This window comes from Electrona antarctica, assembly GCF_951216825.1.
Source record: "Electrona antarctica genome assembly, chromosome: 1".
In the NCBI taxonomy this organism is placed as follows: Eukaryota; Metazoa; Chordata; class Actinopteri; order Myctophiformes; family Myctophidae; genus Electrona; species Electrona antarctica.
Genome location: NC_136806.1, coordinates 9,449,439 through 9,475,948, shown reverse-complemented (window position 1 = coordinate 9,475,948; position 26,510 = coordinate 9,449,439). Strand labels below are relative to the sequence as shown.

The following is a 26,510-nucleotide window of genomic DNA, read 5'->3' as shown; positions in this document are numbered from 1 at the left end:
TCCGTGCTGCGCTGTTTGAGAACTTGTGATATGTTTCAAAAGAAGCATATAGGGCCCAGGCGGTGGCGTAACCGTCTGGGCACCCGACTGGTAATCCAGTCGCAGTGTGCCGCGGGTTCGACTCCCGAGCCCGACACGGCCTTTACTGCATGTCTTCCCCCATCTCTCTCCCGTTTCCTGTCAGCCTACTGTCTGTCCCTTCAAAAACCAATAAAAGGCGTAAGCCGCAAAAAAATATCTTAAAAAAAAAAAAAAAAGAAGCATATAGGAGCTATAGGAGACAACGGAAACCTCAACGAATTTTCCTTTGGCGCAGAAGCCGTTAAGTATTTTTAATCTATGCTTGACCGTTTTGGCAGCTCTGAAATTCTCTCTTCCTTCCTTTCTTGACTTCCTTATTGACATCCCATTTTACCGCCTCCAGCGCCGGAACTGGCTAGCTGCGACAGAGCAGATCAGAGGGAGGAACGTAGGGACGCGCAGCTAGCCAACCTGGAGTTAAGACAGGTGTCATGGGTTGCCTCCAAGGGATGCTGCTCTGCAGCTTTGATGGCTTCATGCGCTATTATCAGTATTGTGTCAATTTAAATTATCTTGTTTTTTTTTAATGAGAGTAAAATGAAATTAATTTTACGCTCAAGAGTTAAATATTGTTAAACATGTGCAGCATTACTTAATTTACAAGAATTCTACACAATTAGAGAATGTAGAAGAATTGTTTTGATCAACGTTTGCCTGTTGTAGTTTTGGGTACTGGGTCTGAGTCTGAGAGGCTAGATCTCATCAAACGGTGGTCCGTGGCTCAAATGCCCAATAAATAATGGACCTATAGCTTGACATGAAAATGGTTGAAACCCACTGCTTTATGCCATGGGCTCGCTTGACCTGAAAATGTTTGACCCCAATGTCAAGTCTGCTGCCTCGCGATTTTTTGGATTGACCCCAACGGCCCTCCGTCCGTACTAGTGTGACGTCATCGTTTGGAGGAGGAGCCAGCCGACGGCAGAGTGTTGTGTCTGTGGTGTGGAGACAGTGAAACATGGCTGCAGCCAAAGCAGGCAAACAGAGCCGTCCTGGGCTGTCTGGTAGCAGGAAAGCCGAGCAGGAGGAAGAGGAGCAGCCACTGCAGGCTGTGCTGATCGCTGACAGCTTCAATCGGAGGTTTTTCCCCGTCTCCAAAGACCAGCCACGGGTATTATAATGCTGCCTTGCCTTGGGTTGACAGTTGGCTAGCTAGCTATGCTATGCTAACGAGTTATGCTGTTGTTGAGTGAGAGAGTGTGCTGTTGTCGCTGTCACCACCTCAGCATGATGACACAGAGCTCATTCTTTCATAGTAGAATAAATAGAATGATACATCAACGACTTCTTATCACAAGGAGACGTTAATGGCAGACAGACAGTACACGAAACCGGTTGCTTGACATGTAACTGGAAAAAGCTCCATGGTTTTCTGATGACAAGGCATATAGTCAGGGGATATTAATAAAACCTGGGAATAAATTTCTTACCAAGAATTTTCTTCACCAATGTGTTTGTAAAGGTGTCTACTAACATCCCACATTGGTTTATATTCAACCACCCTAGGGGAATTTTTGACAGCTGCTGAAAGTTGGGGTACCATCAACAGCCAATATATGGCAAAATTTTCTACATTTCATTATGCTTTAAATAGCATGTGACGTGTCAAACTAGGGGGTTTTCATCATTCTGAATCCATTCCAAGCATTTGTTTTGCACGAAAAACACTCCTTGGGCTAAAAATGGCCATAGCCGTCATCACAAATGTGATGAAGTCAGCACATTTGGGCATATTTGGGCAATTGGCTATGGCCGTTTTTAGCCCAAGGAGTGTTTTTCGTGCAAAACAAATGCTTGGAATGGATTCAGAATGATGAAAACCCCCTAGTTTGACACGTCACATGCTATTTAAAGCATAATGAAATGTAGAAAATGTTGCCATATATTGGCTGTTGATGGTACCCCAACTTTCAGCAGCTGTCAAAAATTCCGCTAGGGTGGTTGAATATAAACAAATGTTAGTAGACACCTTTAAAAAAAACATTGGTGAAGAAAATTCTTAAGAAATGTATTCCCAGATTTGACTGGTAATACTGATAATATTCCCTGACTATTATAAGTGATACGTGTTTTCTCATGCCAATAAAGCTAATTTGAATAGATTCGTTGGAATTATTTGATGGACATACAGTCATTTGATGTTATTAACTGTCACATTAATAGCCTAGTATCTACATGTTAATTTAGGTGGAAAAACTGTACTGAATGTGAACTGTAATTCTCTAGTAGTTGATGTCGCACAGCTGTTTGCAACTTTGCATGTCACAGAGCTGTCCGATAAGATATCTATATGATTTTGAAATGACTTCTTTATAAATGTTCACATTCACAACTGGCTAACTTAATCTTTAAAGAATGCATGCTTTGATTTGATATGATGAAACTTACAGTTGTCTTGTATTCTATTCTCCTCATGTTCATCCACACAGGCTTTGCTACCTCTGGGCAATGTGTCTATGATCGACTACACCCTGGAGTTCCTCACTTCAACGGGGGTGCAAGAAACATTTGTGTTCTGCTGCTGGATGTCGCATAAGATCAAGGAGCACTTACTGTAAGTATAGGCTGATATTGCGATCACATTTAAAGCTGCCATCCGTACGTTGTACGAATGTACGTCCTACCATGGGATTAGAACCCGAATCTCCTCCTGTCCTCCTGTGTGGGAGAACAATCATCTACCACTCTGGCCGGGGGAGCAGTGTTGCCAACTCTCCTGAGAGAAATAAGCCAACCCACCTTCAAAAACAAGCCTAGCCAGAGACACCAGACTCATTCTGTCAGTTAGCCACAATTTGCAACTCTAGATTTTTTTTATAATGGGATGAATCTAGAGTTGCAATACCCTCCATTGACTCCCTACACATCCAATTTGCGTTCTGCTTGTATTAAACAACGTTAAACTCACCATCATTGCAGCTCTAGGCCAAGCTTGAATTATCCTCTTTCAATCTGCCGAGCTTTTGTTTCATAAAAATCCACCGTAGACATGTTATGAGCTACTTTCTGTCAAGAAATTCTGTGCATGCGATTATTTTTCTAAGTGTTGCAGTTTGGAAGCACTTGTATTTTTTAACGGGTCACGCTGCTGCCTCCTGCATTATGTGCAAATTCGAAACAGGTGGTACGCAGGGCCGTTCAGTGACTTACAACGAGTCCTTCCAAACTCCAGCACTTAGATAATAATCACCTGCACAGAATTTCTTGACAGAAAGTAGCTCATAACATGTCTACGGTGGATTTTTATGAAACAAACAAAGGTCGGCAGATTGAAAGAGGATAATTCAAGTTTGGCCTAGAGCTGCAATGTTGGTGAGTTTAACGTTGTTTAATACAAGCAGATCGCAAACGCAATTTGGATGAGTACGGAGTCAGCGGACTTGGCAACCCTGCGGGGGTTCTAGCTGTACTACTTGTTGTCAATGTCAACCAATATATAGTCCTACCTGACACCTGAACGACTGACATAGAAACATGAGGTTGTTCAGAAAACTGTAAGGATTTAGAAGACATTTGTAGAATCAAGCTCAGGTCTAAATGGAATAATGATGAAGGTGGATGTGATATATTGTGTCTCCCTCTGACTCCAACAAACAGGAACTCCAAATGGTGTCGTCCCACCTCTCCCAACGTGGTCCACATCATCACGTCAGACATGTACCGTTCCCTGGGCGACGTGCTGAGGGACGTGGAGGCCAAGTCGCTGGTGCGCTCCGACTTCGTGTTGGTCTACGGAGACGTGGTGTCTAACATCGACGTCAGCAAGGCACTGCAGGAGCACAGGTGACTTAACCCATTCTCGACGGGAACCCCTTTTGGTGTTTTAATTAAGCATTATGTTATACTTTGCTATTGAAAAATAGCAGATCTACAAGCTCATAGCGCGCCACCGAGTGGCGCGCTACGAGCTTGTAGGTCTGCTATTTTTGAAAAATCGTGAAAATGCGGCACAAATCTTTGAATATATATTCTTTCATCAGAGCGAACGTTTTTTTTTATTTCGACGTCAGGCCTAAATGGGTTAACAGTGTTGTTTTTGGCAGCAAATTTGGATTTTAGTTTTTAGTCGTAGTCTCTTGAATAGTTTTTTTTTTCATTTAGTTTCAGTCACATTTTAGTCACCTGGAATGTTTTAGTGTTTGTCTAGTTTTTAGTCGACTAAATGTCATAAGATTTTAGTCGACTAAATCTACAGTTGATTTAGTCGACTAAAATGTATTTTGGCGGGCCTTGATGCCGTCGTAATGACTGATTTTACACTTGCTGAAAATAGCTGATCTACAAGCTCACAACGCGTCGCAGCGCTATTTTCTATGCTGTTTTCAGCAATGCAACCAAGTGTAAAATGACTTATGGATCTCTTGTCCACTAGTCCCCTTCCTAGCATTTTAGTCTAGTTTTTATCTGTTGACGAAATTGCAGTGATGTAAATAGGTTTTCAATGCAATGAGTCCCAGGATGCAGGGAAGGGATGGTCTTTTAGATGAGTCCCAGGGACATTTTATGAGTCCCACTTCAACGACGTTAGGAGTCGTATTTTGCCATTCTTTTTACAAATTGCAGCATTTAACTCCAATTTCATTTTATATGGTTATAATGTGGTTATATTCATGTAGAAAACAGTAGAAGAAATGATTATTATAACTAAAGCTAGCAAAATAAACTAGAATAAAAAACAGTACAGTAGTGCATCCCGTGGATGCAGAGGTCGTTGTTTTATTGCGTCCCTTAACTATAAACTGCGTTTTGGGATGCAAATTGCACCCTATTTTAATCTCTGCAAACAGTGGGTCGGGACCCATTTGCTGGTCACAGACCATTTGTATGGGCCATGACTCGAGTAAAAATCCCATTTTCTGTTCCAACATTTATAAAAAAAATATTCAACTGATTTATTTATTTATTAAATAAGTATAAAAGTAAGTAAAAAACAAACAAATCTAAGAAATTCCATGAATAAAATGTGGGTCCTGGAAAAACCCCTAATCTCTCTTTTGGGTCTTGGGCTGAGAAGTTGGGGAACTACTGATTTAGACAATCGTTATCATTAGACAGTCAAGTGGGGTCCTTGAGGGGGTTCTAGTGGGTCCCACCCAGCTATATGATTAGTTGGGGTCCTTGAGGGGGTTCTAGTGGGTCCCACCCAGCTATATGATTAGTTGTTGGGAACAAAACATGTCTTTACACCTGTAAACATAAAGGGCCTTGCAAACTGGGAGCGATAAAACGAGCCTATAGTTCATTTTCAATGAGTCCTGCGTTTTTTGCTCGGAGAAGTCACGGTGCGACAACGCAAGCGTATTTACGTGAGCACGGGTGCTCGTTTCGTGCTCACCAGACCTGGATTCGGTTTAGCTTTTTTTTTTTACGCTTGCGTTGTTGCGCCCCTCTTGAGCAGACCTGGAGGAGACCTGTCGTTGATCCAGGCAACAACGTGTGCGTTCCTCGCTCCTAGTTTGCAAGGCCCTTTAAGCTTCTGATTCTGCTCACGAACCCTTACCAAGAACATACTTTAGTTTTACCTATGGGTTTATTTACCGAAATCAGTCAGTCAGTATTATCGTACTTCATTACTGAAGGCATCGGAGAAAGATGGAGAAGAACATCTCGGTGATGACCATGATCTTCAAAGAGTCGTCGCCAGGTCACAAGTCTCGCTGCGAGGAAGATGACATCATCGTGGCGTTGGACAGCCAGACCCAGCGGGTCCTGCACTATCAGAAGACACAAGGCCTGAAGAAGATACAGTTCCCCATGGTTGGTGAAAATTAGATTTTAGTTTTAGTCATAGTCTTTTGAATAGTTTTAATTTAGTTTTAGTCACATTTTAGTCACCTGGAATGTCTTAGTGTTAGTCTAATTTTAGTCGACTAAAATGTCAGGCGGTTTTAGTTGACTAAATCCACAGTTGATTTAGTCGACTAAAATGTCAGGCGGTTTTAGTTGACTAAATCCACAGTTGATTTAGTGGACTAAAATGTGTTTTGGCGGGGCCTTGATGCCGTCGTAATGACTGTTTTCACACTTGCTGAAAATAGCAGATCTACAAGCTCACAACGCGTCGCAGCGAGGCACGTTGTGAGCTTGTAGATCTGCTATTTTCAGCATGCAACCAAGTGTAAAATGACTCATACTGGAACTCTTGTCCACTAGTCCCTTCCTAACATTTTAGTCTGGTTTTTATTTCTTGACGAAATTGTCTATATTTAGTCTTAGTTTTAGTCATCGTAGCTTAGTTTTCATTTCGTTTCTATTTAGTTTTTGTTAGTGAAAAAAGGTAGTCGACGAACTTTTTTAGTATTAGTTTTAGTCGACGAAAACAACACTGGTTGGTGACCAAATAATCTTAGGCACTTTGCAGCACATTTACACCCTGTGGCATTTTGAAATGATTGACTTTATCTTTTCTAATTGCATGACATTTAGTTTTATGTGACATTATTGATGATGTGCTTTTTCTTCTGCAGAACATTTTCCATAGTGGAAGTGATGAGTTTGAAATCAGACATGATCTCTTGGACTGTCACATCAGTATCTGTTCACGACAGGTCAGTCTTCAAGCTGAACGAAGGTCTGCGCACATTGTAACTCCCACTACACCCTAGCATCCCTATTTTGGAGTGGACATTTGGCAAACATGGCTGATCTACAAGCCTATAACCTGTTGCGTTGCGACACATTATGAGCCTGTAGATCGGTTATTTTTGGTTATGAGAAAAGGGGAAAACGTTGCCATTTTTTACAATACACGTGAATGCCATTGTTCTGATGTGAGGAGGCCATAGAGTGTTTTGATTGCTCCACAAGTGACATTTCAAGCTAATGCTTTTCATCAAACTTACTTCACGAGTCTGAAGAGCAGTGGCTCAAAACATCACTGTTGGATTTGCCAATCAATTTCACAATTTCAACCTATTTCTTGTATTAGTCTACTTTTGATGCCTGCTTTTTGGAGGAGCGTGACTATCAGACTATGTATTGTCAGTCTCCTAGCTAAGCCAGAAACCATAGTCCGATCAATATATGGAGTGATTAATGAACATTGTTTTCTCTCCTCTCAGGTTGCTGAGCTCTTCACGGACAACTTTGACTACCAAACGAGGAATGACTTTGTCAGAGGGCTTTTGGTCAATGAAGAGGTATGATGACTGAAGGACAAATTAGTACTCATGAACTCACATATGTTTCCAATGAAGAGGTATGATGACTGAAGGAACAATACTCATGAACTCACATATGTTTCCAGAACCTCCATCGATTTCAACTTGACCAATGTAACGCCTAATGCTTAATTTATACTTGAAAATAGTAGATTATACTATATTCGACCGATCTACAAGCTTATGAGCTCCCATATGAAGTCAACAGTGACTTGTTACTTGTTGTGATGGCCCTTCAATACAACTTAACACATTTAGGACCATGGCCGATTCTAAAAACACCTTCTAAATTCCGATCTAAGTTTTCTGAAAACCTTCAAATATTTATTCAAAAGAAATGTGTGAAGTAAGGGGCGCTAATATATTAAAGACTAAACTCATGTTGATTAGGTGATGTAATGGTTATGTAAAACAAACGGTGCAAACACAAACATGAAATGCCATTAACAATAAAGAGACGTAAATGACACATTATGACGTACATTTTCCCTTCATTGTCAATGCGTTTACAAAACAAACATTGAACTAAAGACAAATATTAAACCTGTGTATAGGAGGGGCTAGCGCCCCTCAAAAATAATATGTTGCTATATACTGTACAAAATGGGTTCCCGTCTTGAAAGGTATAGTTAAAAATCACACCTGTGTGAAGTGAGGGGGCGCTCTTGTCATTATACATCATCTCATTCCGGCCAATCACAATTTGCGTCCTCACTTTTGTCTTCAATGTTTGTGTTTACACAAACACTCAAAACTGGCCATTCATTGTCAATGGCATTTAATGTTTGTGTTGGGACGATGTTTGGGTTTACACAACCCCTCAAAGCTGGACATAGGGGTTTCCCGCCCATAATGGGTTAACCAATGTATACCCCATAATACAATTTAGACATTTAGCATCTTAATACAGAGCGACTTACATTAAGCAAGAACAAAAAGCATGGCAATACATCACATACATAAAAAGTAGTTATCATGAAACATGCGTAAGCTAAGAACGTAACAGTGGAATTTCTATATAATGAAACTATACATATAAACTATACATACTATGCTCTACTATTCATATATAGGCCTACTATAAAGTGCTATGACTATAAGTCTATAAAATGCTATCTAAGTCTACGTAAAGTGCTGCTATCTAAGTGCTATATAATAACCATAGAAGTATTTCTCCCCTCTCGGCTTCTTGACCCGTAGATCCTCGGCAACCAGATTCACATGCACGTGACGAAGGACGGCTACGGCGCCCGCGTGACCAACATGCTCATGTACGACTCTGTGTCGTCGGACCTGGTCCGCCGGTGGGCCTACCCTCTGACGCCCGAGGCCAACTTCACCGACCAGAAGGGGCGGAGTTGCACATATTCTCGCCACAACGTCTACCGGGGGTCGGGGGTCAGCCTGGGGCACGGCAGCCAGATGGAGGAGAACGTTCTGATTGGCTCCGACACCAGCATCGGCGCCAACTGTCACATCTCCAACAGCGTCATCGGCAACAACTGCACCATAGGTACCAACCGGTCTTATTGTCCCATTTAGACCTGAGCACGATTCTACAAATGACAACCCCTATGTTTCTATATCGGTGGTTCTCAAACTATTTCATGTCAAGGAGCCCCAGAAATTGATGTATTTGTCCGCGGACCCCCATCTGAAAATATGTTGTTCCAGGGACCCCCCCCCCCCCCCCACCAGAAGCAAAGATTTTACTTAAAAACTTTCTCTCTGAAAGAATGCATATTCAAAGATTTGCGCCACATTTTCATGATTTCATGATAGCCAAAGTATAACATAATGCTTAACCCATTTTGGGCGGGAACCCCTTTTGGTGTTAGCATTATGTTATGCTTTAGCTATTGAAAAATAGCAGATCTACAAGCTCATAGCGCGCCACCGAGTGGCGCGCTACGAGCTTGTAGATCTGCTATTTTTGAAAAATCGAAGAACGACTGACATAGAAACATAGCTTTTGTCAGGATTTAGAAGACATTTATAGGAATCGTTCCCAAGTAAAAATGGGTTAAAACACCGAAAGGGGTTCCCGACGCATCCTGAAAGGGTTAAATACCACAACTTCAGACCTGTTTTTTCCCCAAGCGATTGTGTTTCTTTTGCATTGCAGTAGTTCTCAAAGGAGTCCTAGTTCTCAAAGGAGTCCTAGTTCTCAAAGGAGTCCTAGTTCTCAAAGGAGTCCTAGTTCTCAAAGGAGTCCTAGTTCTCAAAGGAGTCCTAGTTCTCAAAGGAGTCCTAGTTCTCAAAGGAGTCCTAGTTCTCAAAGTCTTCCAGAGGGTCCGTAGCAAAATTCGTAAATATAGCAAAAATCGGTTTGACCACTTTAGCCCTAACCTCGTGTCACCAGGCTTTCCACCTCGGAGGAAAGCCTGGTCTGTGTTCCAAAATCGCCGTGTGATCCGGTCTGGAGCGGATGGTAACTTACGTCATGTTGTAGTCACTGATTTGTAGTCATCTGGCAGGAAGCAACAAGGCGGAATAAGAAAGTACCCATTCATAGTACAGATTCCGCCTTGTGGTTTCCTGCCAGATGACTACAAATCAGTGACTACAACATGACGAAAGTTACCATCCGCTCCCGACCGGATCATAAACCCCGAAATGCTGCCCAGTCTACTTAAGCATTATGTTTTAGCTTATGCTTTAGCTATTGAAAAATAGCAGATCTACAAGCTCATAGCGCGGCACCGAGTGCCGCTACGAGCTTGTAGGTCTGCTATTTTTGAAAAAACGTGAAAATGTGGCACAAATCTTGGAATATATATTCTTTCAGAGTGAATGTTTTTAACTCAAATCTTTGCTTCTGATAGGTCCCTGGAACAACATGTTTTCGGATGGTGGTCGACGGCCAATTACATATAATCTTTGGGGTCCTTGACATGAAATAGTTTGAGAACCACTGACATAGAAACATAGGGTTTTATTTAGAAAACTGTCCTGATTTTAGAAGGCATTTGTAGAATCGTACTCCGATCTAAATGGGTTAACCCTATATATACATTGGCTATTTGAAATTGGCAGATCTGATTGACATGAAAACATTTTGAGAACCACTAGTGTATTTGAACAATCAATAAATAAATAATTATACATGTAACAGTTAACCCATTTTGGGCGGGAACCCATTTTGGTGTTTTAAACATGTTATAATTTAGCTATTGAAAAATAGCAGATCTACAAGCTCATAGCGCGCCACCGAGTGGCGCGCTATGAGCTTGTAGGTCTGCTATTTTTGAAAAAATCGTGAAAATGAAATCCTGACAGAAAACTGTCAGGATTTAGAAGACATTTTATAAATTTCGACGTCAGGCCTAAATGGGTTGAGTGAGCAAACATGTTGTGATCCACCAGGTGACAACGTAATCCTGTAACATGTTGTGATCCACCAGGTGACAACGTGATCCTGTAACATGTTGTGATCCACCAGGTGACAACGTGATCCTGTAACATGTTGTGATCCACCAGGTGACAACGTAATCCTGTAACATGTTGTGATCCACCAGGTGACAACGTGATCCTGTAACACGTTGTGATCCACCAGGTGACAACGTGATCCTGTAACATGTTGTGATCCACCAGGTGACAACGTGATCCTGTAACATGTTGTGATCCACCAGGTGACAACGTAATCCTGTAACATGTTGTGATCCACCAGGTGACAACGTGATCCTGTAACACGTTGTGATCCACCAGGTGACAACGTGATCCTGTAACATGTTGTGATCCACCAGGTGACAACGTAATCCTGTAACATGTTGTGATCCACCAGGTGACAACGTGATCCTGTAACACGTTGTGATCCACCAGGTGACAACGTAATCCTAACATGTTGTGATCCACCAGGTGACAACGTGATCCTGTAACATGTTGTGATCCACCAGGTGACAACGTGATCCTGTAACACGTTGTGATCCACCAGGTGACAACGTAATCCTGTAACATGTTGTGATCCACCAGGTGACAACGTAATCCTGTAACATGTTGTGATCCACCAGGTGACAACGTAATCCTGATCAATGTAATCCAAACATGTTGTGATCCACCAGGTGACAACGTAATCCTGATCAATGTAATCCAAACATGTTGTGATCCACCAGGTGACAACGTAATCCTGTAACATGTTGTGATCCACCAGGTGACAACGTAATCCTGTAACATGTTGTGATCCACCAGGTGACAACGTAATCCTGTAACATGTTGTGATCCACCAGGTGACAACGTAATCCTGTAACATGTTGTGATCCACCAGGTGACAACGTAATCCTGATCAATGTAATCCAAACATGTTGTGATCCACCAGGTGACAACGTAATCCTGATCAATGTAATCCTAACATGTTGTGATCCACCAGGTGACAACGTAATCCTAACATGTTGTGATCCACCAGGTGACAACGTAATCCTGTAACATGTTGTGATCCACCAGGTGACAACGTAATCCTGTAACATGTTGTGATCCACCAGGTGACAACGTAATCCTGATCAATGTAATCCAAACATGTTGTGATCCACCAGGTGACAACGTAATCCTAACATGTTGTGATCCACCAGGTGACAACGTAATCCTGTAACATGTTGTGATCCACCAGGTGACAACGTAATCCTGTAACATGTTGTGATCCACCAGGTGACAACGTAATCCTGATCAATGTAATCCAAACATGTTGTGATCCACCAGGTGACAACGTAATCCTGCAGCGCGCCTACATCTGGAACAACGTCCACGTCGCCAGTAATGTGGAGATCACACAGTCGCTGGTTTGCGACGGGGCCGCCGTCAAAGAGGGTGTCAGACTAAACCAACGATGTGTCTTAGCGTACAATGTAAGTAAAGCATGCAGTTCATCTTTGATTTCTGTAAATTAGTAGACAATAAGATTACATTATTGTTGTGTAGATCAGTGGTTCCCAAAGTGGGGTCCGGGGACCCCCAATGGGTCCTTGAGGGAGTTCCAGGGGGTCCCCAGCTAAATGCTGGTTAAGAACCAAATGGACCCTTATGGGGCTGTAACTCTGAGGCCCCTTTTCCACCGGTTGGGAACCGGTTCAGTTCTTTTTGCTTCTTAGTCCATGAGCCAGAGCTCCAAAATTGGAACGTTAATTATGAATTGAGTGGAGCAAAACCATACCTATATTAGATTAGTTATCGCCATGAAATTTCCCCAGTTGATTACTTACACGAAGACAATGATGTATTGTATTACAAATATTAAAATTCTAAATATGCAAATTAGGCATTATATAGGACAATGTGCAAAAAAAATTAATATGAAAAAGCTACTACTGTGGAAGGGTTATCATATATTAATTTACTTATATTGATCCTATAAACAATTTAATATAGGTATGGTTTTGCCCACTCAATTCATAATTAACGTTCCAATTTTGGAGGTCTGGCTCATGGACTAAAAACTGGTTCTGAACTGAACCGGTTCCCCACCGGTGGAAAAGGGGTCTGAGTGTACAAATGGAACCAAATTCCATTTGTACACTATCAGAGTTAAATCAACATTGATTTTACTATATAAATTGGGGGTCCCAGAGATAGAACTGCCATTGAATGGGGGGTCCGTAGACTAATGCATGTCAAACTGGGGGTCCTTGAAATTAACCCATTTTGGGCGGGAACCCCTTCTGGTGTTTTAAGCATTATGTTATACTTTAGCTATTGAAAAATAGCAGATCTACAAGCTCATAGCGCGGCACGGGTTGAGAACCACTGCTATAGAGCCATAAAGATCTTCTCTTATGGGGGTCCCTGGCATATCTCTTCAAATGGGGGTCCTTGACATGAAAAGGTTTGGGAACCTCTGTTCTAATTGACTCTTTCTTAGGTGGTGATTGGACCAAACTGTTCTAATTGACTCTTTCTTAGGTGGTGATTGGACCAAACTGTTCTAATTGACTCTTTCTCAGGTGGTGATTGGACCAAACTGTTCTAATTGACTCTTTCTTAGGTGGTGATTGGACCAAACTGTTCTAATTGACTCTTTCTCAGGTGGTGATTGGACCAAACTGTTCTAATTGACTCTTTCTCAGGTGGTGATTGGACCAAACTGTTCTAATTGACTCTTTCTCAGGTGGTGATTGGACCAAACTGTTCTAATTGACTCTTTCTCAGGTGGTGATTGGACCAAACTGTTCTAATTGACTCTTTCTCAGGTGGTGATTGGACCAAACTGTTCTAATTGACTCTTTCTCAGGTGGTGATTGGACCAAACTGTTCTAATTGACTCTTTCTCAGGTGGTGATTGGACCAAACTGTTCTAATTGACTCTTTGTCAGGTGGTGATTGGACCAAACTGTTCTAATTGACTCTTTGTCAGGTGGTGATTGGACCAAACTGTTCTAATTGACTCTTCCTCAGGTGGTGATTGGACCAAACTGTTCTAATTGACTCTTTCTCAGGTGGTGATTGGACCAAACTGACTCTTTGTCAGGTTGTGATTGGACCAAACTGTTCTAATTGACTCTTTCTCAGGTGGTGATTGGACCCAACGTGTCTCTCCCTGAAGGCACCGTGGTGTCCATGCATCACCCAGAGGAGGAAGAGGAGGAGGACGATGATGAATTCCTAAGTGACGATACGGAAGTTGGGCAGAGTAAAGACAAAAACAAACAGAAATGTATGTGCTATCCTTTTTTATTTTGTTTTGTTTTATTTAAAAAATAATTCAGTCACAAACAAATAGGCATGTAATGATTCACTCAACTCACGATACGATTCGTATCACGATGAGGTTCATGATACGTTTTTTCACGATATCTGGAAAACAATATTTAACAGAATTTTTTTTTATTTTTTTGATATAATCCTCCCCCCTGAGCTTTTTTCACATTTTCTACATTTCAAAAGAAGTAGCATTACTTTTGACAGTGCAGAAACATAATTGCCTTCCTTGATGTATTAATGAGCATCAACGACCATCATCACCTGGGAACAGTCACAGACACACAGCTCCCCTATACAGAACTCTACTACTGAAAATGACTAATTTCTCTCCAAAAGCACTTGAATATGATTAAAGCTCACATTTCATATCTCACACACCATAATTCACTAGCCCCCCTAAAAAAAATATATCGTCGGTATTAATATCGATATACGATATATCGTTACATGCCTACAAACAAAGCAACGGCCTGATTTGGCTGTCAGCGGGCTAACCTTTCATAATAAACTTGTTCCACTTCAGTATTCAACCCTGCAGAGGTTGGCACGGAGGGGAAAGGTTACGTCTGGAAGGCCAACAGTCTGGATGACACGGAGGAAGAGGAGTTGTCCCAGTGTCTCTGGGGTAAGAAAGGCAGACAGATCAGCTGGCATGGCCGGTCCATGAGTCTGTATTTACTACCAGACACTAAGTAATATATACTAATAATTCCCATGATGACAACATAATCATACTTTTTTTTGCTTCACCAGGTTTGGTGTTGAACCCGGACCCTGAGAGTGAAAGTGAGGACAGTGAACCCGATGACACAGATGAACCTGTCATTCCCTCACCTGAGCTGGACGATGTCAAAGGTGTGTGTGGGGGGGGAGGGGGTGGTACAACCCATATCTCTTGCACAAATTGTACGTTTTTGATGCATTGCATCTATGATGCATTGATGCATTGCATCTATCTCAGAATATTTACTAGTAGTCACTGCTATTTTACGTTGCACTACCGTATGTAGTATGTATTATGGTTGTCCTTCTGCTTCCTTTGGCTGCACCATATATAGAGCCTACCTCAGTAACACAGGGAAGGTTCAATTATTTTTAGATTTTGCTAGTCTGTATTGTATATATAATTGCTATCTCCTCGCCGTCTTACTGGTAATTATAACTTGTATTACACCTTTTATTATATGTTTGACATTGTTTGCAATTAGTCTGATGTAGTATTGCCACCACAATATTTCACTACACATACATATTATTGCATATGTATGAGCATGTGACCAATACATGGTATTGAATCTTGGGATCTCCTTTGACTGGCCTGTCTTCCCGTTTTCACGTGCAGTCTTTGAGATGGAGGTGCTGGGGACGCTGCAGAGAGGGTTGGACGAAAACATCGGCTGCGACAATCTGGTGCTGGAGATCAACTCTCTGAAGTAAGCAGTGGCTTAACTTAAAGATGGAGTGCCGTGATTTTTTTCCACCCTAAAACATGATCATCAGGTCTTATTGTTATATAAGGAGGTATAATTTTTTCAAAAAAGTGTACAGTATTTGTTAAAATGTTGTTTTTATGTTCATTAAGTATGGCTGGTTTGCCTGGTGGGTGGTGATGGGTGTTGATCCACCTGAACTGAAGCCGCACCCACAGCTGTAGTTGTATGATAAAGGGGGAGGGGTTAGGGAGGGGATGATAGTGTGATGTCACTATATTACTGTTTATTTCATTGGCCCGTTTGACTGTCAAGGGTTCAGCCTCCAGGAAGAAACCCTAAATACAAAGTTAATACACCATTGCACATAAAAACGTCTAATGAAGTACTGTCACCTCATAGATACATGAAAAACTGGAATGTGTACAAAATATGTAGTGGTTCATTTGGTTACATTTGGTACTCAGAAGTGTACTTATTTTCACGTAGTGCTCAGCATCCTCACGCCGTGTATCTTTTGCATTGCAGGTATGCATACGACATCACCCTGAAGGAGGTGATGCAGATGTTAACCAGAGTGGTTCTAGAGTTCCCCTTCCAGCAGCACGGCCAACAGCTCACCACAGCCCAATACGTCACTCATCTTATTCCTGTGAGTAACACTAGGGATGTGGCTGACTAGTCTAGTAAAACCCATTTTGGGGCGGGAACCCCTTTTCGTGTTTTAAAGCATTATGTTATACTTTAGCTATTGAAAAATAGCAGATCTACAAGCTCATAGCTTGTAGGTCTGCTATTTTAGAAAAATCTTGAATGTGGTGCAAATGTTTGAATATATATTCTTTCAGAGCGAACGTTTTTAACTCAAATCTTTGCTTCTGGGTGGTCACTGGAACTACATATTTTCTGATGGGGGGGGTCAGCGGCCAATTTATAATTTTTGGGGTCCTTGACATGAAAATAGTCATGAGGATTTAGAAGACATTTTTAAAATGTCGACGTCAGGCCTATATGTTCCTGGGCTGCCATGTTCCAGGGTAGTCTGTTAACATCACTTCTTGTTTTTCCTTCTCTCAGCTGATGAAACAATGGGCACCCGTGTTTAAAAACTATGTGAAACGGGCACAAGACCATTTGGACTGCCTGGCGGCCTTTGAAGAGTACTTCCTGGAGCAGGAGAATCACTGGGGGGCAATGGTCAAGGTTCGTGTAAATAAGGCATTTCCTCTGCAAGCAGCATCACAGATGATGACCGCTCAGACCTAACAGCACAGCGGCACCTGGTCTGGATGTGAAGTGGTGCTTTTGGCAGCACATTTCTATTTTAGTTTTAGTCATATAGTCTCTTGAATAGTTTTCATTTAGTTTCAGTCACATTTTAGTCGCCTGGAATGTCTTGGTGTTTTATGTCTAGTTTTAGACGACTAAATGTCATAAGATTTTAGTCGACTAAATCTACGGTTGATTTAGTCGACTAAAATGTGTTTTGGCGGGCCTAGATGCCATCGTAATGCCGATCTACAAGCTCACAGCGCGTCGCGAACTTGTAGATCGGCTATTTTCAGCATGCAACCAAGTGTAAAATGACACTTGACGAAATTGTCAGTATATTTAGTCTTAGTTTTAGTCATCATAGCTTAGTTTTCATTTAGTTTTCGTCAGTGAAAAATGGTAGTCGACGAACATTTTTTGTCTTAGTTTTAGTCGACGAAACCCAACACTGAGCGGCACATGATCTGGATGTGAAGTGGTTGTCAGAGCCGGTGTGCGTTAGATGTTGAAACATAACATGCTGCTGTGGTGCTTCCTTTCCTTCCACAGGTGTTGATGAACATGTACCAGCTGGAGATCTTGGAAGAGGAGAACATCATGCGTTGGTTCTCAAAGGAACCGGAACCCTCCAGTGACAGGAGCAGACAGCTGCGCAAGAATCAGGGGGTAAGTACAAGATGGGACTACAGTGCACACGCACATGGGGTATTGCGCCGCCACAACCTTGACATTTATCTGATTTTCATCGTATGGCTTTTTCTCACATCTCTGTGGTGAACTGCATTGTTTGTCCACTCATTTATTCAGGTGTTCCCGGGTTGCAATGACATCCTATTAATAATTTAGCGGACTGTCTGTCAGTCAGTCAGTCAGAGTACTTCCTTAGCATAGAGCAAGACAGCTGCTCGCTTTCTCTGCCATCTCACAACGCACGGACCGCCTCACAGAACCTAGCGCCGCACAGCCCTGTCCTCCAATCTGCCCTGCATTACACACGCCAAACATTCTAACAATCATCTTAATTAAATTAATTTGTGTAAAAAAAAAAACATCTCCCCGCAAATCACGTGTCACCAGCGAAATGCATGTTGGGACGGACACAGATTAATACTGGGACACACCTTTCCGCGCAACAGACCCACACGGGTAAACAATTCCCCCCCCCCCTATCACATTACCCACACTGAACATCATTTGCTGTTCATATATTCGGAACGGGTAAGGACTAGTTGTAATAAAGCAGTAATGTTACAAATTGTATTTGTGTATTCCAGCTTCAGAAGTTCATCAAGTGGTTGCAAGAGGCAGAGGATGAATCGTCAGAAGAGGAAGAGACTGCTTGATATAAAGAGATGAGGACTACGTCAAAGACTTTGAGACTGTTGTGTTCATTAGGCTCAGAGATTAGATTTTTTGGGGGGAATTATTTTCAGTTACCTTTGCAGCTTTCCATCACTAATCTACATCCATATCAAACTGTTAAGTTTTTATTAAAGGGGAACCCCTTTTGGTGATAGCATTGTTATGCTTTAGCTATTGAAAAATAGCAGATCTACAAGCTCATAGCGCGCCACCGAGTGGCGCACTACGAACGTGTAGGTCTGCTATTTTTGAAAAATCAAAGAACCACTGACATAGAAACATAGCTTTTTCAGAAAACTGTCAGGATGTAGAAGACATTTTTAGAATCTGATCTCAGGTCAAAATGGGTTAAACATTGAAAACGGACATGCATTGTTTCTCATAGGGCCACAACATGCGCATGCTACTGGGCTACATACTGCTACTGTATGAATATCATGCTACTGGGCTACATATGTAGGCTACTGTATGAATATCAACATGAGACAATAAAAAGGAAACAAACCAAGACCCTTTGGGAAATGATTTACTTTAAATCATCATCATCATCCATGTTATGGTGAAACTGAAAACAAGATCTGCGCCTGATGGAGATTATATGTAAATGACCGGCGGAATTCTTAGTTCAAATTACTTTTTATTGGAACACTTTTGTTTATAACATCTCCCTGCAACAATGGCCAGAGTATCTGACAAAAACACATACAAATAAATTGCTAAATGAACAAAATCAGATGCATTAATTCCCCATAACAAAATAATTGCACCCCAAAGGCTCCATTTTCATCACCGCTAAACCCCTTATCCCTACATTTATTTGCCTTTTTTTTTTTTTTTTACTATTTTGAAAAACATTTTTGAATAGTTCAACTAGCCAATCTACAGAGACTTGGCTTGTAGACTGGCCATTTTAACTATTCAGAAATGTTTTGCAAAATAGTAAAAATAAAAAAGGCAAAGAAGTTTAAGGGTAAGGGGTTTAGCGGTGACGAAAATGGAGCCCATAGTCAAGTGTCATCAGCCATTAACCGCCGGAGATGCTACAATAATACACATTTAAAATGGGGGTTGAAGTGATAGATGGACAATGAAAGGAATGCAGTTATCAACCCCGCAATAATGAGTCTATAATAAAAGGTACATTTACATATTTAGCAACGTAACTAAATGCATGAAGAAAATAAGACATCTGTCCATGTTTCTTTTTTAAGCAGTGTACTTTCCCTTAAACTTTAATATAAATCTAGGTCACAATACATCTGTGGTCCCCAGTGAATTGTGCATGTTACTGTATGTAAGACATTTTAGATTCATGGCTCGATGGTAAAAATAAATACTTTTGGTTGGAGTAACCTCAAAGGTTAAAATGGTGTATGTAGCAGCTTTATGGTGAGATACGTTACCTATCAGGACACCCTAAAAGTATTGTCAGTCAATACCAAGCTGTAGTGGTTAATATAGCAACAAGGGTTGGTCATGTATAGTAGGTACTAGGACTTTACTGTAGCTGCATGCTGGGATGTTTTTGTGAAGGAAAAACAATGCCTTTTATTCTCAAGTTTTTCCAGGAACAGTCATGAGACAATCATTCATTATGGTACAACTACGCCACCTGGTGGTAAGTGTTTATTTTTTGTAGTTTTTTCATATCTTTAATATCTCAACTTTTTTATTCTCTTACTTTTTAATCCTAAAGCTCCTCCTTTTTCTACATTAAAAATGTGAAAAGCCCCCTTTTAAACGTAAAAGAAAAAATGTTTAAGCCCCTCATATACAGCTTTTGTGGCAACAAACATTAAATGCCTTTGAAAATGAAGGGAAAATTTACGTTGTATGTAGACGAGCAAATCAGCGAACCAATCACAAATTCAGTTCATGAGATGATGTATAATGATAAGAGCGCCCCTCACTTCACACGGGTGTGATTTGTTTCATACAAGAAACGAGCAACTAACCAATGTGGAAAAAGCCCCCCCTGGGGATTAGCCAACGTACAGACCTATTCCCTTCTGCCATCCCGTTTTCCAATCAAGCCAAAGATGATTCCAGCCAAGAGAGTGGTCCCTGTGGCCCCACAGAGCGCTGTGGACACCATCCACATCGTGGCGGAGCTCTCGTGCCTGTCCATGAAGCTCCTGTAGTCCGTGGGCACCAAGACAAAGCCGCGGCCGTCCTGCGGGGCCTGCATTCTCATCACCTTGCCTCCCTCCAGGACCACCTCCCCGAACGCGGTCATGGTGGTCCCGACGCGCAGCAAGGACTCGCTTTCTTTCCGCGCCACAGGCTTCTCGCCGCTGATTCCCAACAGCACCACGTCCACCAGGCCCTCCTCCACGCGTTTCACCCGGCTGTAAACCGTCTCCAGGATGCTCCCCGAGGCCTCCAGCGGCTTCTGGACCTTCACGTACACGTCGCTGGTGTATACGCCTGGACTCACCAGGCCGAAGGGCACGGAGTTGTTGGTCTCCTTTCTGTTCATCCAGCGGGAGTTCCTGGGAGAGGGGGGGGGGGGGGAAAGGAATCCCTGTTGTGGGTTGTTTTTGATAAACGGCATTTTGTTCTTGATCATCATATGACGTGTGTCACATTAACCCATTTTGGTGTTTTAAGCATTAGGTTATGCTTTAGCTATTTTTGAAAAATCGTGGCGCATGTGGCGCAAATGTTTGAATATATATTCTTTCACAGCGAACGGCGCAAATCTTTGAATATATATTCTTTCACAGCGAACGTTCAAAACTCAAATCTTTGTTTCTGGGAGGTCCCTGGAACAACATATTTTCAGATGGGGGTCGGTGGCCAATTACATATATTTTTGGGGGTCCTTGACATGAAATAGTTTGAGAACCACTGATATAGAAACATAGGTTTTTCAAGAAAACTGTCCTTTGTAGAATCGAGCTCAGGTCTAAATGGGTCTTCATGTCGTACCCAGGATCTGAACATGGGTCCCCCTGGCCTCGGTACCCAGGCTTTTTTTTTCCGTTCACATTTGGCTAATAAATGAAAGCCTGGGGAAACGCATTGGAAAATCTGGCATATCAAGCCCACTTGTATTTCTCTCCAAATTTGGTGACGACAGTGTTCTGCCATGTTTTCTACCGAGGAGGGGGGCGGGTGCTCAGATCAGTGAACCAATAGGATCCACCGCCTGTTCTCGACCGGCACCCGCCCCTCTAGACCAGAAATCATACATGCTGGGCCAGGCTGAGGCTAGGGTCCCCCACAAAGGCAAGCATTTGTACTGCTATACCATGTGGAATGTCTGTTTGGGTTGAGGATACAATGCACTTTTACCTTCATGCAATACCCCTTGTCAACCACTAGTGTTACCAGCCGACCACAGGTGTTTCAATTTGTCTGATCACCTGCATGAAATGTATTGACAGAAAGTAGCTCTCTCCATGTCTGCGCTCACAACAATCTTGGCAGAAGATACAAAGAGGATAATCCAAACTTTCCGTACAGCTGCAATGTTGGTGAGTTTAACCCATTCTGGGCGGGAACCCCTTTTTGGTGTTAAGCATTGTTATAATTTAGCTATTGAAAAATAGCAGATCTACAAGCTCATAGCACGGCACCGAGTGCCGTGCTACGAGCTTGTAGGTCTGCTATTTTTGAAAAATCGTGAAAATGCGGCACAAATCTTTGAATATATATTCTTTAAGAGCGAACGTTTTTAACTTAATCTTTGTTCCTGGAATAAAATATTTTCAGATGGGGGTCGGTGGCCAATTACATATCATTTTTGGGTTGACATGAAATATTGAGCACCACTGATACAGAAACATAGGTCTTTCAGAAAACTGTCAGGATTTAGAAGACAATACAATCGGATCAAACTTTTCTGTTTGGATGAATGGGCTGTCAAGGGTTGGTAAAATGGATAGCATCCATTTTTTGCATCCAAGCCCTTGCTTGCGGCTGGAGTTGACCTTACCATGTTTTGGTGACAGAGTTCCAGAACCTCCACTGTTCCTCCACAACGATCTGCTGGATCACGCCGTTGCACCGTGGGACAAACTGGCTGGCCAGAGGCTCCCCTTCTGCCTGGACCATCCCTGGTTTACACAAACAACCCACCTTTCAATCTGGTACTACAGGTATTACAGGTACGGTTACACACAATTTCAACAGGCCAGCTCCATATATGGACCCTGGGCAGGGGCCCTGTCCAGAGCCCGGGCAGGGGCCCTGTCCAGATCCCGGGCAGGGGCCTTTTGTGGCGTTTCTGGACAGTCCGCCCGACTCGACACCGGGCAATGCACCCCCTGTGGTGACGTGGAATGTGTCCTTCGAATTTGGTGCATTTATACAGTGGATATATATATATATATATATATATATATATATATATATATATATATATATATATATATATATATATAGAGAGAGAGAGAGAGAGACTGATAACATTATACTCATTGGGAAAAGAGGGTAAATGTAACATCTTGTATACCTTCCACAGCAACATAATGAAGTCGTTTGTGGGCTGATGTCTTCACTATTTTCAACAAATGTTGATCTGGCCTGAAATTAGGGATTTCCTGATTCAGGAAAAACAACAAAGGTCAGCTTTCGGCAAAAATTGTCAATAACTGCAAATAATTAACTGATTTTGTGATTTTAGTTTGTCTACTACTGAAACTCTACTTGCCTTCAACTTGCGTATCTCCTCTTTCTTCTCTTGGTATAATTGGTAGAACAAGCGTGAGAGTAGGAAGCTGGAACCAGTTCCGATCAACAGCAAGGGACTGATAGGGAAGTCACTCATTGTGTCTCTGTGACAAAGACAGTAGGAAACATGGACATGTCAACAGACACAGGAAAGTTGAAGCAGAAACACCTTGCTGCAACTGTCAACTGTCTGTGTGCTGCTGTTTTCAAACGAATGAATTGTAAACAAATAAAAACTCACCCGTCAAGAAAGAACTAACTAGGTCAGGTTGTGATAATGCTGTTGCACCATATAGTTTGGACTAGGAGTCACACTGACACACATATAGGTAGGTCACAATTGGAAAACAAACGCTACTTTCCTTGTGTTGCCTCATTTCCTCCTAGGTCTGCGTTCCGTCACCTCTCGGTCAACCAATGGGACACGAGCATATCGCAGTTGCACCGAAACGGCTTACCTATTGAAATGTGTTCATTTTATGACACAAATTCCTTTTTACTGTTTTTGTGCAAATGTGGGAACATTACACACTACATTAGAACACACCTGATATGATAATGTTTGAGGTTTGTCTCGTTATGTTGCGTCACTTGCGTGTTTTGTCTTTTTCTTTTCTTTGCACGGTTTGCGCTTCCTTGGTTCCTTATAAACAGCGACCTCTTGGCGTTTCATAATTCGATAAGATGGCACTTTTCTGTCAAACAGCATTTTTCGTCTTTTGAACACTAGGCGGCAGCAATGTCATGTTTTGGTAGTACAACAATACAAAAGAAAGAACTAACTGGGCTTTGATTGATTGATTGAAAATTGTATTAACAGTTTGCAGAATTACAGTACATTTCAAGCACAAACTCAATACAAAGGCTGTTAACTGTGAGTGGACGACCCAATTAAGCATTACACTTGTTTACAACAGGGTCCACCATGTTCAATTCATCAAATATGCAACAGTGGGCACTATTACGAAGTGGGCACTGTGCAAATTCTGTAGCTTATATTTTTATTTTATTTAACCAGTAAAAACACAATGAGACGGAGTCTCTTTTACAAGTGTGAAGAGGCAGAAACAAAATTACACTTCAATGCTACATAGTACATGTCAAATTTCACAACAGCCAAATAATACATCCATGACATACCTCACGAAACCTAGACAAAGTATACAACAATTCTCCAAAACTTACAATGACTGGGCGCAAGAAATTATATACACAATGTACATTTTAAAACAGGAAAAAAAATTATATAAGGTCCTATGCAAAGGCTAGTAGCCTACAAGTCCGAACATGTGCAGGTGTTGGACTGTACATTTAAGATGACTCTTTTGAAACTTCTCAAAGGAACTTTTGAGGCCAATTTTAGTCTGGTTTGCAGGTCATTCCACGACCAGGGGCCAAAGAAAGCAAGACACTTTTTACCCCCCTCAGATTTGAAGGCTGGCACTACACACCGTAGCCAGGCATTTGATCTGAGATTTAGACCACTACACACCGTAGCCAGGCACTACACACCGTAGCCAGGCATTTGATCTGAGATTCAGACCACTACACACCGTAGCCAGGCATTTGATCTGAGATTCAGACCACTACACACCGTAGCCAGGCATTTGATCTGAGATTCAGACCACTACACACCGTAGCCAGGCATTTGATCTGAGATTCAGACCACTACACACCGTAGCCAGGCATTTGATCTGAGATTTAGACCACTACACACCGTAGCCAGGCACTACACACCGTAGCCAGGCATTTGATCTGAGATTCAGACCACTACACACCGTAGCCAGGCATTTGATCTGAGATTCAGACCACTACACACCGTAGCCAGGCATTTGATCTGAGATTCAGACCACTACACACCGTAGCCAGGCATTTGATCTGAGATTCAGACCACTACACACCGTAGCCAGGCATTTGATCTGAGATTCAGACCACTACACACCGTAGCCAGGCATTTGATCTGAGATTCAGACCACTACACACCGTAGCCAGGCATTTGATCTGAGATTCAGACCACTACACACCGTAGCCAGGCATTTGATCTGAGATTCAGACCACTACACACCGTAGCCAGGCATTTGATCTGAGATTCAGACCACTACACACCGTAGCCAGGCATTTGATCTGAGATTCAGACCACTACACACCGTAGCCAGGCATTTGATCTGAGATTCAGACCACTACACACCGTAGCCAGGCATTTGATCTGAGATTCAGACCACTACACACCGTAGCCAGGCATTTGATCTGAGATTCAGACCACTACACACCGTAGCCAGGCATTTGATCTGAGATTCAGACCACTACACACCGTAGCCAGGCATTTGATCTGAGATTCAGACCACTACACACCGTAGCCAGGCATTTGATCTGAGATTCAGACCACTACACACCGTAGCCAGGCATTTGATCTGAGATTCAGACCACTACACACCGTAGCCAGGCATTTGATCTGAGATTCAGACCACTACACACCGTAGCCAGGCATTTGATCTGAGATTCAGACCACTACACACCGTAGCCAGGCATTTGATCTGAGATTCAGACCACTACACACCGTAGCCAGGCATTTGATCTGAGATTCAGACCACTACACACCGTAGCCAGGCATTTGATCTGAGATTCAGACCACTACACACCGTAGCCATGCATTTGATCTGAGATTCAGACCACTACACACCGTAGCCAGGCATTTGATCTGAGATTCAGACCACTACACACCGTAGCCAGGCATTTGATCTGAGATTCAGACCACTACACACCGTAGCCAGGCATTTGATCTGAGATTCAGACCACTACACACCGTAGCCAGGCATTTGATCTGAGATTCAGACCACTACACACCGTAGCCAGGCATTTGATCTGAGATTTAGACCATTTTTTACCAAATTAAAATGTAGTATATTGTAGTAGTTTTATACTCAAATTCACCATTAATAGCCTACGTGTGTTTGGGCCCACATGCATGGTCCAGATTTGATCTTGGTAGGTAGATAGGCCTGAACTTTGACTATAGAGGCACGCGCGCGCACACACACACACACACACATACACACCCACACACACACCTTCACCTTGCTTGACCACCAAATATGTGGTTTTTCCCCCCGCTCCTTGGAGGAGTTTAGAGATTGTGCAGAAAAGAGAAAGTAAAACGAGGATATAGTTTTTCTTTACTCTCATACAGCCTTCAGCCTTGAGCATTCATTTCCAGCTCACTATTCACAGAGCCAGGCTATTCTTTGTAGCAGCCTCCATCTCCATCCATGGTGAAGATTGAATCAGGTGTGTTGACTCATTCCTTTTGAAAACGAATGTCCTTGACAGTGGATTCTAAACCACTGCAAAACAATGGCATTCTGGAACATTGCAGTAAGTGGTAAAGTAAACAGCAGAACTGCATGTCAGTCAGCCTCGCATGCATGGGCGCGGCGGGCAGCTATTGTTGTTGAATTGGGACCACAGTCATACAGAGAAACGATTCTTAATCAATTTCAACCTCAAAGTCACATTCATGTGATTTATTTAGCTTTTGTTTGTTTTGTGAAGCTTTTTCTGTCCTCCATTCTGGCACGTTTCTTCTATGAATTCTCCGGGTTACGTTTCAACAACTGTTTCTTGTGAAGCTTTTTCCACATTGGTTCAGGTTGTACTGGCTTGTTTCTTGTACGAAACAAAAATCACCCCCGTGTGAAGTGAGGGGTGCTCTTATCATCATACGTCATCATACATCATCTCAACCAATGACTGGTTTTTAACCAGCCAAAATTCTCACATGTCACTCCCCTTCTCCGCTCCTCCATTGGCTCCCGGTCGCTGCCCCTCCCCTTCTCCGCTCCCT

At 42.3% G+C, this 26,510-nt stretch overlaps 3 protein-coding genes across 3 annotated transcripts in view; 2 read left to right on the top strand and 1 right to left on the bottom strand.

Moving 5' to 3' along the window:
- The window catches only part of LOC306929686 (crystallin J1A-like), a 163,672-nt gene that overhangs the window by 7,901 nt on the left and 129,261 nt on the right, over positions 1 to 26,510 (top strand). The window lies entirely within an intron of this gene.
- On the top strand, positions 968 to 18,500 carry eif2b5 (eukaryotic translation initiation factor 2B, subunit 5 epsilon). Its single transcript, XM_079510122.1, has 16 exons — positions 968 to 1,192; positions 2,511 to 2,635; positions 3,679 to 3,864; positions 5,661 to 5,838; positions 6,549 to 6,629; positions 7,143 to 7,220; positions 8,442 to 8,754; positions 11,934 to 12,079; positions 13,737 to 13,881; positions 14,452 to 14,553; positions 14,682 to 14,783; positions 15,271 to 15,361; positions 15,887 to 16,010; positions 16,436 to 16,561; positions 17,180 to 17,296; positions 17,905 to 18,500. Exons 1-16 carry the CDS (start codon positions 1,040 to 1,042, stop codon positions 17,971 to 17,973), a joined length of 2,136 nt encoding a protein of 711 aa, XP_079366248.1. The 5' UTR covers positions 968 to 1,039; the 3' UTR covers positions 17,974 to 18,500.
- On the bottom strand, positions 19,191 to 23,070 carry mul3 (mitochondrial E3 ubiquitin protein ligase 3). The gene is made up of 5 exons (XM_079510334.1): positions 22,911 to 23,070; positions 22,650 to 22,773; positions 22,452 to 22,539; positions 21,933 to 22,053; positions 19,191 to 20,484 (listed from the first exon to the last, which is right to left on the bottom strand). The coding sequence occupies exons 2-5, from the start codon at positions 22,764 to 22,766 to the stop codon at positions 19,992 to 19,994; spliced, it is 819 nt and encodes a 272-aa protein (XP_079366460.1). The 5' UTR covers positions 22,767 to 22,773; positions 22,911 to 23,070; the 3' UTR covers positions 19,191 to 19,991.

Excerpts from the sequence above, each read along its gene's own strand:
- mul3 (XM_079510334.1), bottom strand. The coding sequence starts at position 22,766 with ATGAGTGACTTCCCTATCAGTCCCTTGCTGTTGATCGGAACTGGTTCC. Across the intron at positions 22,054-22,451 it reads TCATTATGTTGCTGTGGAAG|GGATGGTCCAGGCAGAAGGG; the intron begins GTATACAAGATG and ends TGTGTAAACCAG. Across the intron at positions 20,485-21,932 it reads AACTCTGTCACCAAAACATG|GAACTCCCGCTGGATGAACA; the intron begins GTAAGGTCAACT and ends CCCCTCTCCCAG.
- eif2b5 (XM_079510122.1), top strand. The coding sequence starts at position 1,040 with ATGGCTGCAGCCAAAGCAGGCAAACAGAGCCGTCCTGGGCTGTCTGGT. Across the intron at positions 12,080-13,736 it reads GATGTGTCTTAGCGTACAAT|GTGGTGATTGGACCCAACGT; the intron begins GTAAGTAAAGCA and ends ACTCTTTCTCAG. Across the intron at positions 14,554-14,681 it reads GTTGTCCCAGTGTCTCTGGG|GTTTGGTGTTGAACCCGGAC; the intron begins GTAAGAAAGGCA and ends TTGCTTCACCAG.